The sequence below is a fragment of the Pelodiscus sinensis genome, chromosome 13 (assembly GCF_049634645.1).
Source record: "Pelodiscus sinensis isolate JC-2024 chromosome 13, ASM4963464v1, whole genome shotgun sequence".
Lineage (NCBI taxonomy): Eukaryota > Metazoa > Chordata > Testudines > Trionychidae > Pelodiscus > Pelodiscus sinensis.
This window is the reverse complement of record NC_134723.1, coordinates 24075817-24093551: the sequence shown is the minus strand read 5'-3', so window position 1 is coordinate 24093551 and position 17735 is coordinate 24075817. Positions and strand designations below refer to the sequence as shown.

The 17735-nt window shown below is 46.0% G+C and overlaps 1 protein-coding gene and 1 long non-coding RNA gene across 11 annotated transcripts in view; one reads left to right on the top strand and one right to left on the bottom strand.

Annotated features, from left to right (window-relative positions):
• Positions 1 to 17735, bottom strand: part of ARHGEF9 (Cdc42 guanine nucleotide exchange factor 9) — a 419582-nt gene that overhangs the window by 35889 nt on the left and 365958 nt on the right. For all 10 annotated transcript variants that reach the window (XM_075940846.1, XM_075940851.1, XM_075940848.1 and 7 more), the window contains one exon: positions 9918 to 10049. In XM_075940846.1, coding sequence (XP_075796961.1) covers positions 9918 to 10049 — 132 coding nt within the window. The remainder of the gene's footprint in view (positions 1 to 9917; positions 10050 to 17735) is intronic.
• Positions 9951 to 17007, top strand: LOC112543564 (uncharacterized). Its single transcript, XR_003086792.2, has 4 exons — positions 9951 to 10075; positions 11774 to 11912; positions 13868 to 13991; positions 16848 to 17007. It is a non-coding gene; the product is annotated as an uncharacterized LOC112543564 (long non-coding RNA).

Sequence of the window (17735 nt, the reverse complement as noted above, 5' to 3'; positions counted from 1 at the left end):
GATTCTATGATTTGAGGTGGTCCAATTCCTCTGTAGCCCTTTTCAGAAACAAACAGGTAACACTTTGCTCCAAGCTGCATCCCAACCAAAACAAAATCCTTGCTTTCACTTCACCCTAATGGGGCTTTGTTGTCCTCTCCGGGAATCTGACTTGGAAAGACAGTGAAAGGCTGGGATGTCTACTAGTCTATTTTTGTTATTTTAGGTCAGTGTTTCTTAAACTGTGTTCCGCGGCACAAGGCAGTCGGAGGTGTGCTGCGGAGAACAACAGAATTTAAAATGGCCACTTTTTTTTTTGCTCAATAATTTCCCCCCCGACCCTTTTTACCCCGACCTTTTTTTTTTCTCAACAAAAAATCCTCGGTGTTCCTCAGAAAAAATAATTATTGTTTGGTGTTCCTCGAGCTTAGAAAGTTTAAGAAACACTGTTTTAGGCTGTTTTCCAGTAACATGGAGCATGGTTATGGTTTTCCATCCTCTTCTCTCCTTCATTGGAGCACTCGAAAACATCTATGCTGTTGGCCCTTCCTCATTCCGGCCTATGGAGTGGGGGGAGGGGAACAGGTCAGCCTTTATTTCACCACTTTAAAATGACAGTACAATTATATATCGTATAGGCATTTTAAGCTGTGGTCTTGTCAGGCACCAGAGGTTAAGCATGGTCAAGCCTAGTCTGCCCAGGTATGAGACACTCTCAATGGAAATTAAGGAAGGTGTTTCAGCACAGAGTATTCCTCCCAGTGCCCTGATTTCACGTCTAACTCCAGGCTTTTGGGAGGTATCAGTTCCACTGAAGTTATTTGTTACTTATCTAGCGTGCAATGGGGGGACGCGTTCTTCCCTCGAACCCACCCTCTTATCCAAGGCGAGAACCTTCTATTAATTCATTGTGGCAGGTGCTGCTTGTTAGTGGGAATGGCCCTCTAGAAAGGTAGCTTGGACAGATGATGTGTCCTGGGGAGCAAGATCACTAGGACCAGCCAAGCTCAAGGAGGAAGCAGAGTTCGGATGCTGCCTCAGACCTGGTGTGCTCTGTTGTGTGGGCTAGGAAGAGGCTTAGTTTGCTCATATAAAATAGAGAAGTATAGAAAATGCCTACTGCCAAATTCATCCATGATGTATTTACACCAGGTACAAATTTGTTGCACAAACAAGGTCTCAGCCCTGAGGAACAGAAGCTGAGCCTTCATTCTGCAATGTTCTTTCACCACTACCATTCGAAAACCCTGAGAACAAATGAAGGAGTCAGAAAAAAACAAGTTGACACATCCGAAGAAGGGTTTCCTAGCTCCTCCTGTTGCTAATTTGTTAGAAACAAAATCGTCCGTGCCTCACTGCTTTGGATGCAATGTGACTTTAGGTGGAATGAGACATCAAAATGCCCCTGATGTTCCACAAAATTTACTAAGCAAAAGAACATTTCCGCATAAATGCTTTCAGCTCCTTTCTTCACCCCTCAACCCCCATGCCTCACAGAACTGGCAAAGATCAATCAAGTGTATCTTTCAAAACTCACTAGACAGGCACTACTGAATAATTTGGCAGAGATCTGGCAACCTCCCAACATAGCTGTCCTTGTCAGAGAAGGGATTACATAAACTTGTCTCTCATGATTTTGGGTTCCCTCCTCTTCACATGTCAGCTACTGAGGATGCACAGAACAAGCACTTCCCCTCTTCATAGCAATTCTGTGGCAGTAGCTGAGTGCTTTTAAGTTGTGTCCAGGGAGTTCATGCTACATTTTATTGCTTCTAATATGATCCAGCTCTCCCTGATGTGTTCTAAAGCCCCGTGTTCCTATATGCTCGTTGTGGTTCGGTCTAAACTGTTATAGCCCAAAAGGCAGCATAGCAGAAAAATTCATAGTCACTGATGTCTTGGTAGCTTCTTATTTCTTTGACTTGATATGTGAGTGACACAGGTGCCTGACCTACAGCTAAATGGAGAAATGGGATGTTTCACCCCAAAAAGGTTTGGGAGTCATACGGAGCTACAACAAAATCAGCGCCTGAAGCACAATACAGGAAATGATAATTATGCTGATCTGAGTGCATAACTTGCCATCTTGAGCCACAATAACCCTGGGTGTAAATCTATTGACTTCACTAAAGTTACTCAAGGAGATGCAGTTGCCCCCTTCCGTGTCGGACCAGGGCCAGATTAAATCTAGCTGCACTAATTTCCAAGGCTCCAAGTTACATTCCATATTTCATGGTAGAATGTTAGTGGCTTGTGAGATATCCAGTGTTAAAATAAAGGGTATGTGCATGCAATGCCTCTAACTCAATAGAAAACAAAACCATTTCATAATATATACGCTTTTTATAAAAGGAGAGGGGTCCATCGCGCCGTCTGTCACAGAACATTTGAGAAGACTTGAGAAGTTTCTAGGGTGAGGCAGGTCCCCGGCCCCACCTACAGCCCCACCCCCTCTCCTGAGGCCCCGCCCCCACCACGGGGAGGGGAGGAGGAGGAGCAATGTGCTGAGTGTGTGTGCACCCCTCCCCCCAACATGGGAAGGCGAAGAGCCTGTGTGCCCCCAAATCCCTGGAGCAGCGGAGAGGGAAGAGGCCCCATGGCCCAAGCTGGCCCAAGTCTTCCTGGCCCTGTGAGCATCAGGGAGGGAGGAGGCCACATGCACGCATTTGCCCCCACCGCAGTGAGAGGAAGAGCACATGCCTGTGTACCCCAGAATCCCTGAAGCAGTGGGGAGGGAAAAGGACGTACGGCCCTAACCCCCGTCCCCTGCCCCTGCGAGCAGCAGGGAGGGAAGAGGCCTCACGACCTGAGCCTCCCTGCCCTTGGGAGCAGCAGCGGGGAAGAAGACCTCATAGCCCGAGTCGGCCCCAGCCTCCCCCTTCCTGGGAACAGCGTGAAGGGAGGAGGCCACGTGTATGTCTACTACCACAATGGGAGAGGTAATGATAGCAGACATAATAGGACCCTACCAAATTCACGGTCCATTTTGCTCAATTTCATGGTGATAGGCTTTTAAAAATAGTAAATTTCATTATTCCAGCTATTTACATCTGAAATTTCATGGTGTTGTAATTGTAGAGGTCTTGACCCAAAAAGGAGTTGTGGGGGAGGTCCACAAAGATACAGGAGAGGGGTTGTGGTACTGCTACCCTTACTTCTGTGTTACTGCTTCAGCGCTGGCAACCGGTGGCTGCAGAAGTACAGATGGCATGGTGTGCTGCTGCCTACTCAGCTGAGCCCTCAGTCTACTGCCACCACTCTCTGGCTGTCTAGCTCTGAAGGCAGCCGCACAGAAGTAAGGATGGCGTGGTGTGGTATTGCCAGGGCTCACCAAGTGGGCCTCCCAGGTAAGCCCAAGCCCCAATTCCTTACCCACTGTGAGCCCCCTCAGCTCTGAGCACCTAGTCCCACCCCAAAGCCTACTCTCCCAGTCCAGATCCTATACCCTCTCCTGCACCCTGACCCCCAGTCCTGAGCCCTTCCTCCAACCTGGTGCCCCCTCCTCCACTCCTAAATCCAGGCCCACCCCTGAGCCTGCACCCTGAGCCAGAGCCCTTGCATCCCAACCTTCTGTCCCACCCAGTCCCACCCTAAAGCCCACACTCCTAGCCCTCATACTTCTGCACCCCAACCCTCTGCCCCAGCCCCGAGCCCCCTCTGAAACTCAGAACCCCTCGGCCCCACCCCTGCCACATGAATTTTGTTATGTGCACCAGAATGAAGGCGACATGTTGCACATCACCTCCACACTGGTTCACAAAACAAAATTCATCAGGCTCAGGGGTGGAAAAAATTAGAGGAACCATTGTGTGAGCTGGAAAAGAAACTGCTCAGCGGACACTATCAGAAATGTGTTGTTATACACAACTGAACCACTCTCACTTGCAGGATAAGACAGGACTATGCAGCACTTTAAAGGCTAACAAGATGGTTTATTAGGTTTGTTAGTCTTTAAAGTGCTGCATAGTCCTGTCTTTTGTTTCAGCAAGACCAGACTAACACGGCTACATCTCTATTACCGTTCTTTCATTTAGCATGGCATCTAAGGATACACTTTTCTGAGTCTTACACTTATAGTGGCACAACATACAATTAAAAAACTACATGCACCTATGAATCCCCTCCCTGCCCCTCGTCTCGGGTGGCTCTGTCCCCCTTGACATTCCTGCCAATGGCACAGATGGTGCTGTCGGTGCATAATGTGTATGTGGCTGTGGGTGCCGGTGTTGCTGAGGAGCTGAAGGGAACTGACAGGAAAGCAAGGGGGAGGATAGAAGGGAAAGATCTGGGCTGCAGGAGACTTTCACAGAGATGTGGCAGATAATGAAGGAAGCAGAAAAAAAGAGTAATTGCATCCCATTGCTTCCCAGGAAGAATTAAAAGGAGCTGGTGTAACCCACACAGCGGCTGGGTGCAGTGCACTCTCCCATCTGGTGGCACTGAAACTGATCTACAGCCTCAGCTAAGAGCCAGCTGGCTTTTAGCTCATCTGGTAGAGGCTCCTAAACTAAGCACCAGAGATGCCAGGTTTGATTCCATCTGCCAGCATTACACTGGGAGACACTGGAAAGGCTTTGGTGCTATCTGGAGAAAGCATTTTAGCACAGAGACTGGTTTGCTTGATGCGGTAACATAGAACTCAGTCACTGAGAGCGAGTCACATTCTCCAACCTGCATGCTGGCAGGGAGTTCAGGGGCAGAGTTCCTCCATGGCTGCGTGATTAGCTGCCATTTTCATTGGCGCTGTCTTGGGAGAACAGTGGGCAAGGTGCAGTGAAGCTACAGTGCAGGTGGGCAGTGGCAGAGGACAGAGTAGAATCCTTTTTTGCTGGAGGTACAAAATGCAAGGACCCAAATTGATTGATAAGGGTCAACGGAGGGGGACTCGCATGCCAGGAGGAAGCAGTGCTGCACCAGACAGTGCTCCAGAGAAGCAACTTGGGCAAAAGTGTATCGGAGCTAGGGAGAGAGCAAGAGAAATGACAGTGTTGCCAAATCTCCCAATGGGAACACAAGCCTTAAGTTAATTAATTTGTTCCTTAAAGCCCTGCCTCCTGAAGTCACATGATCCTGATAGGCCCTCAGCTTCCATTTTTTACAAAAAGTAAGTTTTAGCCTCTACAGTTGGAAAGGAAAGTCTGCAAACTTGACCTGAGTGCACCCCAAAAGTTTCAAATCAGAAGGCAAAGAAAAAACAACCCAATTTTATTATATTTTAAATCTCATGATTTTTTAGCCAGTATGATGATTTGTGAGGCCCAACCCACAATTTTTCAATGCTTGAGGTAGGCAATACTACACTTGTCTGAACCTTTCTGAATCCTAATTGGCTAATTGACTGACTTTAATCCCCCAAAAGAGAGTCTGACTCTTTGCTCTAACATATGTTGTAAATCACTCAGCCCTGGTCTACACTAGGGCTTTATTTCAGAATAACCCCCCTTAGGTCAAATTAATAAGCGGAACATCCACACTACCAAGCCTGTTATTTTGAAATAACGGGGTCACCTATTTAAAAATCTGTACTCTTGCTTTCCCCAGGGAATAATGCTAATTTCAAAATAGTTATTTTGAAATAGCAGTAGTATGGACACTCCGGTACTGCTATTTTGAAATAACTACTCTCTAGAGTAATTCAAACTAATTACTTCTCAGTGCTTCCTGTAGCACTAAGTTAAGGTAGTGCATCCGCATTAACAAAGCCTGCCTGGGACTAATTTCGAGGCTTCCCTGTAGTGTGGACATGCTATTTTGATTTTGTTATTTCGGGAGTTATTACTTCGATTTTAGCTCTTCCGAAATAGTTTCCTAGTGTTGACATAGCCTCAGGTTTAAGTCTGCAACATTTGTGAATCTCTAGTATCACTCCCTTATTTAGACAATCTTTTTTAGTAATACTCAAGGATACTGCTATAAAGATGGAAGGATGGGCTTAAAAACTACACACTTCTTTTACTAATAAAAATTGGATTTTTCATTGGCAAAGGTTCAAGGTTAATAGCATAAGCACAATACATGCTGCACAAAGGCTGGTACTGCAGACACAGAAAGGGCCTGTAAACCTGTGTGGCCATCCTGGCCAGGAGGAATGTCTTCATAAGATCAGCAGTTAGTTTAATCACCCAGGACAGACACTATATTCAACACTTAATCTCTGTGCCTTCCAAGAGTACCAACTACTACTCACAGTGCTTTTGAGTTTTACAATATAAATTATTTCCCTCTAGGAAGTGGGCTGAGACCCACCTAATGGACCAGCATAGACCTAAAGATAATGTGGGATCTTGTTCGATTCTCCTGTAAAGACATGCATGGAGTGCAGCATCCTCCAAACTCTATGGAGGGGAGGAATTGACCTATATGAGCAAAAGAAAGTGCCAGAATGCATAAATCAGAGGAATAGGTGTTACTATGTGAACTTATCAGACCCGATCTTTCTTGCCATTGAGCTCCCTCAGCTCCAGTGACCTCACTGAAGGCCTGTGTGTGATTCCAATGGGAACTGAGGACATTTGGCATCTATCGGGAGGGGTTCATGATCTTGCACAAGCAAGCCTGATGCAAACAAAACAGAATTTTGCTTTAAGAAATTAGAAATTCAGAGTCACGGTGGGAGTTTAGGAGCTAAGGATTAAAATTCAAATCAAGCTGCTTATATGCTTGGTCTCCGCTTGACTGTTCTCTGACTGTAGGAGTCCGTTCCACAGTGCCAGGAACAGCGTAAAAGGAAAAACACTGAGGAAGAAGTGGGGGAGGGGATAGGATCTTCAGAAAGCAGAAACTGAGTCAGCCATAACTCAAAAGGAAAAACACACCTCTCCCCTTCCCTCCTCCTGCTCCGAATTATCCTGGCTGTAGCTTCTCCTAGTGCAACGCTGGAGCAGTCACTAGGGGTAAGTCTACACTACATGGCTCCGTCAACAACCCTAAACCTAACCTAAATAATCGTCGCTTCAGTTACATCAAAATGGCTGCTGCGCTGTGCCGATCAGCTGTTTGGCAACACAGCGTGGTAGTCTGGACACTCGGCGGTCGACATCAAAAGCCTTTGTCAACCACCCCGTTATGCCTCATGGCATACTGATTATTTAAATCACCGCTTCATTTTGCTATGTCTACAAAGCTCATCTACATGGCTCCGTCAATGGAGCCATGTAGTGTAGACATACCCTAGATAGCAACTCAAGAACCACCCACCCATTTCCTCAGTACCTGGATAATTCCTTGGAGGACTCCCATCCACATACTGACCATGTTCTACCTTCACTTTACATGCCAGAGCTGAAAAGAACACAGCCTGAGTAGGCATGGCTGTGACATCTGTGGTTATTCTCATCCATGCTTGAAGTTGATCTAAGGAACTCCCCCTGCATGAGAATCAGACAGCAGCAGCGGCACAGGAGCCAGCAAACAGAGCTGTAAACAGGGGAGTTTGTGTGAGAGTTTGTAAGGGGAGTTTGGGTCATGGGACTCGTTTAGGGTTTGTTTTTGCTGTGGGGGAGGGGGTGTTTTGGTTTGTTTTTGTGTTTGCTGGACTAACAGGTGAGGTGAGAAGGCTGATTAACACAGAGATAGCAGTGGCTATCCCAAACAGTGGAGGACACAATGAGAATGAGTGAATGTGGAAGCTGTGGTATGTATATGATTCTGGAGGGGATACCTGCAAGGAGTTTTGTTTGCATGAAGTGCCTCCTAATAGAACTGACTGAAGAAAAGATCTGAAGATTGTAGATGCAGGTGGAAACTCTGGTCGAATTTAGAAGGGGGTTCGAGCAGATGATGGAACAAAGGCATGAGGTGGCTGAAGGGGAAAGCTTAGACATGCAGACTGAAGCAGGATCAAAGGCCTCTGAGGGGGGACTGCTGGGCGAAGAAAATGGACAGTGGAAGCATGTGACTAAGAACCAGGAAGAGGAAAAGATGGGCCAGTGAAGGAGAAACAGAGCTCAAGAACAGGTATGCGGAGTTGGAGAATGGAGAAGGGATACAGCAGGTGGCCACTGAAGGTGGAAAGGCAAGGAAGACGAGAAGAGTGGCTAGTCCTATACATAAAGGGAAAGAGTCAATGGAGACAACACCAATAATGAGCACCAGGAGGCAGGGATGGAAGGAGGCATGGACGAGCCGGGCAACTACCCAGGGCACCAACCAATGGGGGGCGACTGATGGCAGCTGTAAGGGACACGCGGTGTCCCTTACAGCTGCCATCAGGAGCTGCACGCCCAGCTCCCGCAGCGCCAACCCGCCCGCATCCCTGCGGCGCCAGCCAGCAGCGCCTTCCCCGCACAGCTGCGGGGCCCTGCACGGCCCGGCGCACATGCCAGCAGTGCTGGCCGGGCCAGGCTGGGCGGTACATGCACTGTGCACCCCGGGGACGGGCCCCCGGCTGCGCGCCAGTGGCCGTGACCAGTCCGCGCATGCGCCAAGCCCCCCGGGGGCGGGTCCCGGGCTGTGCGCCAGCGACTGGCGCGTGCATGCGCCGTGTGCCTCAGAGGGTGGGCCCGGGCCCCATGGGTGGGCCCATGCATGCGCCCTGCGCCCAAGGGCAGCGCCACGCACCCAGGCCCAGGGCGCCAAAAGGGCTCGGGTCAGCCCTGCCAGGAGGATACAGGATGGGTTGAAGAAGATTACAAGGGAAGATAGGAATGGAAAGGACTTGCAGCCAGAGGAAACACGGGATAGACCAGAGAAAAGGCAGGTCTATGTGATTGGGGACTCCTTATTGAGAAGAATAGACAGGCCTGTAACCAGAGCTGATCAAGAGAACAGAAGGGTGTGCTGTCTGGCAGGTGCTAAGATACGGGATGTAGAACTAAGATTGAAGAGGATCCCAAAGGGAGCGGGAAAGAATCCATTGATCATCCTTCATGTAGGAACAAATGATACGGCTAGATTCTCGCTGGAACAAATCAAGGGAGACTATGCCAGGTTGGGGAGAACGCTTAAGGAAATTTGAGGATTTGAGTCACTGTTTTCCATTCCTCATGATCCTTTGTGTGGGAAAAAAAACAACATTTTGCTTCTCTACTTAGGGTGTCAAGCCATCCAGTGGTGCGGGTTTTTTTGCTCATTTTCCATCAGTTTTCAGGTTTGACTATATGGGTCTTCAGTGCCTGCTACAGGTCCTAAGGGAACAGCTACAGCGTACAGTCAGAGCTTTTTACACCTCTCTCAGAAATTGACAAACATCTGATGCACATAGGTCTCATTTGGGAAATGCTTAATAACAGAAATATTTGTTCCATAGGAAGAATACCAGCCATTCCTCTTCCCTTTGTCCATTTCCCTCACTGACCTTCTCCAGTGCTTCTGTCTATTCCCTTTACTGCAGCTTTCCCCTGGGACTCCGTCCATTCCTCACTATAGTATTTACTTGCCTTCTACTGTTTTTCCTCAAGGAGAAACTGATCCTCACTTCCTTCACTCCACATGACTTCCTGATTCCATTGCTCTCCTCCGGAGACAGCCATTCCCACTTGTCTTCATCTAAATTCCCACCTTTTAGACCCTTCATGGCTAAATTCTTCCCTGTGACTTCCACACGCAGCATCATCAGGCCATGCCAAAATAATCTTCAAGCTCTGATGCAATGTCATAACATCATTATGTTTCACCATTATGACATCTGGTTTCATGACAAGTGAAATGTCCTGGCGGCTCCACCTAATGAAACTGCGACAATGCAACAAATCTTGAGACAGATGGAAACCCGTTTTCTTTGAGGTCTCCCTTCATGGTAACCAGCCTGGGAAAATAAACTGCCCAGTCCAAATTTCAGGTCTGTTTCCTCCCTCCCTACTGCAGCATCCATCATTTCCCCCTTTGTGTGAGTTGCTGTGTTCCAGCCTGGAAAAATTATAGCTTCATTTGAAAAATGCAACTAATGCCTCCTCCTTACTGTGTCGTTAACAGCACTGATTTCATGGGGGTTTCATTACCTTTTTGCAGAGAACCATCTGGTGATCAAAGAGGAAGAAAACACGCTGCTGGTTTCGTCCATAAGGCTGGTAAATCCAGGACATCTCCCCTGTGTAGATCAACTCAGAGCTCCGATCCAAGATGTCATCTCCCTAGGGGGAACAGAGAACGAGGCAGAGTAAGCCACTATGCCAAGCCAGATATATGTAGCCACATGGAGGGGAGAGAAGCATTGTTGCAACAGAGGGGGGAAGGTGCTAGCACGAGATACATCAAAGGACCACTGTTTGTTTTTTAAACAGAACACTAGAGGTGAAATATTCAAAAAAACTGATTTGGGGAAAGAATACAGAGATTTTGTTTCTATCGATTGATTCATATTGAAAGTGGAAGAAAAGACAGCAGCTCAGTCAGAACAATTCCCTACTCAGGTTGCTAAACCTTACTGCCTCCAAATGTCCACCCCCAGCATGCCAGAGGCTCCCTTCCCAGAATGACAGAGCCCCCACCGCCACCAATGCCCCTCACAGGCTGTGAGTATCCTCACTGCTCTTCCAGAGCTCCCTTCATCACCACAGGCTCCCCTCACAGCCTGCCAGCGTCCTGGCTTCCCCGCACAGGCTGCAAGAGTCCCCTTTCACCTCCACAAGCTCCCCTCCCTGCTGTCAGTACCCCCCCATTCATGCTGCCTAAACCTCACCCCCAACCCAGTCAGATTCTCAGTGGAGGCTGTCAGAACTACCCTCAGGCAGCGCAGTGAGGAGAATCACTCGCTCTTTAACGTATCAGAACTGTCCCATCTGGGCAATTTGCTCCATCTTCCTGAGCCCCTCCACCCACCAGCCATTGGAGCAATTTCCCTGTCAGACCCCTCTCCACTCAGGCTCTCAGAAGGCCTCATCTCAAGGCCCCCCTCCTTCCCCCCCAAGCAGGACAGGGCATCAGAGTAAACCAAAATAGACTGTTAGTTCCCTGCCTTCTGGGGCTGTCAAAGCCTTTCCTTACAGATTGTGAACCACTCCCCCTTTCAGGGAATTTGAGCCCCTTGACCCCTATTTCTAGTAAGCTGTCAAGACCACCGTTGGTCAGGTTGGCAGTGTTCATCCTCCCATGCTGTCAAAATCCCTCACTGCAGGATCCTGGAATGCCTTCCCCCTTCTTTTCTCCCCCTCAGGTTAAAGCTTGTTTTCCTCTCCAACAGTTTTTTAAAGGACTCATGAGCAGATGGTCTTGAAAACATAACTCCTCTCCCACACTCGGAGCGAACAAATCCATTCACCCTCTGCTAATTGGGCTGAGGTGGGGGGGGGGGGGCTTGGAAAGGGGAGGGCATTTCACTTAATTAAAATCTATTTATTAAAATGCATGAATTCTCCACCACCTGCACTGTGTATCTGTCTTATTCTGCAAGTTCAGCTGCATCCCTTATGCTGAAGCTTCACCGTCAGACTCAGAAGAGCTCTGGCTACAAGGCGGGGATAAGGATTAAGGAGCAGGAGTTAAAATGAAAGTAGAAAGCTGTTTGGATCTGGATCCAGATTAGGTTCTGAATCTGAGGCTGAGCCAGGGCTCAGTTTAGGGTTAGATTATGAAGAACAGTTAGCAGGGCTTCAGCCTGATACGGTGGAAATCTTGTTGGAATAGATGGTCTCATACCACTTCAGTGACATCCAAATGGGGTTCAGAAAACAGGCCCCCTTCTGGATTAGTATGTGCAGGTAGAACCAAAATTGAACCTTCCCCACAAATTTTGTTGGGGGGGGAGGTTGGACTGGCGGCCAATCTGTAGTTAAGATCTCCCATTTTATTCTAAATGAATGTTTGCGTTCAGTGACAAAGGAAAATTCACTAACTCATAGCTAATGTGTTATCATAGGGTTTTCAGTTCCCATTGCTGCAGCAAATGAAGAACAATTCCTATGCAGCATTAGTGATGTATTTTCTTTGGTCTATCTTTCACTCATCACCATGGTCTCATCAGAGCTTGCTGAGCCCCGCACACTTTCACAGAGCAGGTAAGTAGAGCTGCTTGTACGCCTTCTGCACCTCAACTGAGTTCAAAATATGATTTAGGAATTGCATTGTCTGCTAGTCAGCACCTTATAGAGGCCATGAGTTGCTTGAACACGGCTGAGATGCTACCAACAGAATCATGCCCTCAAACAAAGGAACCTCTTAAAAGGTAGGTGGCTCCAGAAATCACTGGCTTTGCTTAGGATACATCTGGTTGTGCAACGAGGGAGGATTCATGCAAGCCCATCAATATCATTTTTCACTGCAAGGAAGAGGTTGCTTGCTAAAAATAGAAAGCCAGCTCTGTGAGGCTGGTTTACTCCAGTGGTAGCGTTCAAAGCCTGAGGACACATAAAGGACTCTGTAAACACTTCTACTTGATTAACTGAATCCAAACTGTGTAGTCTCTGCAAGGGATGTAAAAATGAGATCTAAAATTACAGGGGGTTTATTACATTGTGTATGCTGGCAAAACAATTTAAACATTGAGTACATAGGCTACAAATAGATACTTTCCAAGGCTTTGTCTCTGTGTTAGGAAAGGTGTTTTGCAGCTAGCTTTAAATTAATTAATACATAACTGACCAGTCTTCATTACACAAACATCAGCACACAGTGAGGCGTCCTTTCCCAGCACAGCCCTCCTAGCATTCGTCCTGTAACTGCAGTATGAGTATGTCTACACAGAAGCTGGGAGCATGCTTGAACTAGGGGGGTAAAAACAGCTTTGTGGCTATGGTATCATAGGCAGTGGTTTGGGCTAGCCACCCAAATACCTAGGGAATTGGGTGGGTTTCTACTTAAGTCTCTAGCCACATTGCTATTTTTAACATGCTAGCTCTAATTAAGCTAGCATGAGTCCGTCCACCCATATTGGGAAGCCTGCTCCCAGTTTGCTTTGCAGAAGACCTATTCTAAAGGTACATGAGCCTCCTCTAACAGAATTAAGATGGGATGCTGAGGCTTAGGGACTATGCATTTGAACTGTATAGTCTAGTCATGTGGATGGAGGCAGCCAGCTTATGTCCATCCACATGAGTGAGGAAGGACCCGGGATCTGAGGAACTCTCTGGTGACCATTTAGTATTCAGCAATGCACAGTCAATGCTGGTGCATGGTTTCCTTTAGACCTAATCATAGCACCAAAAGAACATTCATTGTTTTCTCCTTTTCCTTAAGCAGCCATGAGCCTAACCCTCCGAGAGAGCCGGCCTCATAGATTGAGGAACACTGCTAAAGGCAATGAGACTAGTATCTCAGCAGCTGTGAATTAACTTACTTCCACAGACTTCAGGGTAGCTAACCCAGTTCACAATATCGGAGGATCTGGCCTAACAAATCAATTCATTCAAGTGGGGAGGAGGTCAGAAATCACTCAGGACTACATTGGTAGACCCGTTGCACAAAACTGCATTCACATAATTTATTTCAGTGGCTGTGTATGCAAATTGTATTTGGGTGTTTTACAGTACTAATTGTAGGTAATTACAGCATTTCATGGTGTCAAGTATGGGTATTTTATCATGACAATTGTGCATTCAAATTTTGCCTGAATTTTCTGAAAATTTGGCCCTTGGTAGGGGTGAAACTCACTTTCTAATATGTGTGCTTCAGCATCTGTAAAACAGCATTCCTTCTCCACCCATCAACCGACAAGAGATACAATGTAATGGCTATGCAAAGACTAATAAATAGGATAGATTTGATCCACAGCTACACAGCCTATAAGATGGCTATGCTGTATCTGTTTGTGTGTGTACATGCATACCCATGAGTGCCAAACACAGTCTATAGGGAGGTATATGTCCTGCTCCGATTTAACTGTAGAAAAAAGAAAGCCAAATTCTCATTTCTCCTTCAAGTCGTCACAGGCAGGGCCTGGGCACTTAGCACACAGTAGGATAGAACAGAAGGTCAACCCGTTCGAAGCTGAGACTGTGCTTCTTTCTCCCCGAAGGCTGCAAGCATCACAGAAGTGACACACCAGGTCCTGAGGGCCAGTTCCAAGAGCTGCAGGGGTGGGCCAGTGCCTCTGTATTTGATGAAAGTTGTCAATCATCAGCTTCCCAGCTATGCCATAGGTAAGCATTGCTTTCTCTAACCCACCAGTGGAGGAAAACTGAGGGAGGTGGGAGCTTCAAATAATGAGCAGAAAAAAACAGAGTTGAGAACAGCAACATTACAGGGAAAGATACTTTAGCATGGGCAGCAACACACTATTGCCTGCAACTCAAGAGGACTTCTGAATAAGGCTGGGGAAAGACATTTAGCTTCTGAAAATCATTCTCCACACCCCAGTCCCAGTCCACCCCATGACATAAGTCCATGCTCTTATTGCCGGGCAGAGAATCTCCTTACAGTGAGTGGGACCTTTTCTGACTGACACTACTGTGCACTAATTAGCGACTGATAATCCGATTGACGCTCTGGGCGATGGAAAGATCAGAAAAAGAAAAGCAAGTGAAATGTCGTCCTTTTCATCAGGCTCATTTTTGATGCCTTCTGTCTCTGAGAAAGAAAAAAACCCTCTGTTTCAGTCCCAGATTTGATTTTTCCCAGGAGGTTTTCTCATCAAGCTGTTCTAGCTTTGAAAACAGTACGTTTGTTGCATACATCATTTTTTTCTGCCAGTCTTTAGGCTCAATAATGTAATATTAAGCTGAAGTCAACCATTGTATATTACATAATTAAGGGCACCGAGTCTTCCATTAGAGGCTCCATCAGGAACAAGAACTAAAGAAAATTTTAAAAGATGCAGTTCTCAATTATATTTTTTATTATTTTTTCCTTCATGTGACTTTAAGCCTCTTGGAAACTGCTAAACTGATACTCTGAGGAATCAAAGGTGAAAAAATGCCTAGGATTTCTACTGAAATCGAAGTCTTTTGTTTATGGAATGGGCAATGACCATTCAAGCTTCTTTTAGACTAATGAACTAGATTTTCTCTTGTGTCAAACTGTCTGCCCCAACTTAAGGTCTTTCACAGAGCCTATACCAGTGGCGGATGTTAATTCTGATACACTTTTCTGCCTTTCACAAATGCCTACATTGCAGGGGAGACAGAGTTTTAGTGAACTGCTGACACAGAAGCAGCAGAGAAAGCCAAAAATCCTGAGTTCTAATTCTTATCAGTAACAGCGGGACCATTATTTCATTGTTTCAATCTGTAACCAGACAGAAATTAAAAAGAAACTCAGAGGGTATACATTTATATCAAAATATAACTTGCAGGCCTATATTAGTACTTATATGTTTCCCATTACTATGGTATGTGAGGCTCTCATGGTCACACTTAGGCTACGTCTACGCTGGTGGGTTCTTGCGCAAGAACTCTTTTGCAGAAGAGTTCTTGTGCAAAAAATCTTCCACAAGAGCATGTCCACACTGCCGTGTGCTTTTGCACAAGAGATGTGCTTTTGCGCAAGAACAGCCATGGCAGTGTGGACGCTCTCTTGCGCAACAAAGCTCTGATGGCCATTTTAACCATAGAGGCTTCTTGCGCAAGAAATTCATGTTGCCTGTCTACACAGCCCTCTTGTGGAAAAGCTCTTGCGCAAGAGGGCTTATTCCTCGTGGGGAGAAGAATAACTCTTCCAGAAGAAGCCCTGTTTTACAATCTATACTGTAAATTTACTTGTGCAAGAACACTCGTGCAGTGTAGACAGCAGGCAAGTTTTTGCGCAAGAACAGCTGTTCTTGCGCAAGAAGTTGCCAGTGTAGACATAGCCTCAGGGTATGTCTACACAGCAGCGTTATTTTGGAATAACTGACGTTATTTTGAAATAATGAAATGTGCATCTACAGAGCAAGCCATTATTTCACAATAATGTTGAGATGGAGGACTTCTTACTCTGACTCCTGTAACCCTCATTTCTCAAGGAGTAAGGGAAGTTGAATGAAGAGTGTTCTTCCTTTGACTTCCTGCTGTGTAAATAGCATCAAAAGCCAAATTAAGCTATTTCAAATTCAGCTATGCAATTGATGTAGCTGAAGTTGCGTATCTTAATTCAACTTTTGCCCTGCTGTGTAGACATACCCTTCAGCTTTGGAAAGATTAGACTTTTTATCAGTAAATGTTGTTGGTGAATGTCAATTTCACTCTACACACAAACCATTGAAAAGGTATTTCCATTAATAAAAATAGAAATGTAACAATAGGCAAAGTAAGAAAAATGCTGTTTGAGAAAGAGTGTTTAAGTGTATGTACTTTGTATATTTTGGCATGTGCTGTTGACAATTTATGTTTTAATAACGATAAAGCTTTAAATTTTTGAATTTGAGTGTGTGCTGTCATAAAATAAATATAGTCTAACTATCCCTAGTGTCTGACCCTCCTCATAATGGCCTGCCACCATGAACATTTAAATCAATAAAAATTGACAACATGCTTAAAATAAATGTCAAAAATATATATAAAAAATAAAAACTGAATTCTTCCCAGCTTCGTTGCAATGTAGGACTCCATGCACATGACAAATTGGTTTTCACCCACAGAAGCTTATGCCCAAATAAATCTGTTAGGGTATGTCTACACTACCCCGCTAGTTCGAACTAGCAGGGTAATGTAGGCATACCGCACTTGCAAATGAAGCCCGAGATTTGAATTTCCCGGGCTTCATTTGCATAAACTGGGCGCCGCCATTTTTAAATCCCTGCTCGTTTAAATCCACAAGGAGTAACGGTAGTTCAGACTAGGAAGCCTAGTCCGAACTACCTAGTTCGTGCCGCATGTAGCCGCGCGGTACAGGGTTCGAATGAGCAGGGATTTAAAAATGGCGGCGCCCAGTTTATGCAAATGAAGCCCGGGAAATTCAAATCCCGGGCTTCATTTGCAAGTGCGGTATGCCTACATTACCCCGCTAGTTCGAACTAGCGGGGTAGTGTAGACATACCCTTAGTCTGTAAGGTACCACAGGACTTCCCATTGTTTTTTCAGATACAGATGAACACAGCTACCCCTCTGAGATCTGTATACCTTTAATGAAGCATATGAAGACCAACTGACATGCCCAAGGTCACACAAGAAGTCTGTGGCACAGCAAGAAAGGAACACATGCCTCCTATCTCCCAGGCCAGAGTCTGAACTAATGGTCAACCTTAACTGTGTCTCCTAAATGGGATTTTGATTTTATGCGAGACCACTAACATTGTGGGAATTAGTTCTTCAGTACATTATCTACTGGCCACAGAAATCCATGGGTATATTACAAAAGGGCATGAGTACAAGAAGTGGCCAATGAGGTGATGCGTGCTCAGAGGGGGATTTGCTTGACCTGTTTTGAGTCTGAGCCAGGTGAATCTTGACATGTTGCTGTGATCTGGCTCCAAGAAACATTTTCATGTCAGCTTTGCCTAGTCACTTCTGAATGTCACCAGCTGGCTCTGGGGGTATGTAACAACAGGCAAAGGGACCACATGGAGCAAAGGGAAATGTAGGTCAAAGATCAGGAAACATTTCGTAACTGTGACGACTACTGGACTGTGAACCAGTCTTCCAAGAGAAGTGGTGCAAGCCCTATATTCTGTGTCAATAATGGAATTGGACAAAGCAGTTGAAAATTCAACATAGGCAGGGACAGCATTTTTTAAGTTTATTTATATTTTTGGAAATCAGAAAATCAACTGATATTCTGCTACAAACAGATCCAGAGATTCACACTCAAGGCTAGATTCATGTCAGTTGTACTAGCATCTATCTGGAGTTACACTTAATTAAAGTGATTGGAACTGATTTGCACAATAGTAGAATCAGAATCTGACCACACAGTTCTCACTCAGGTAAAGCTCCCATTAACACCAATTTCATGCTGGACGCTAGAGCAGG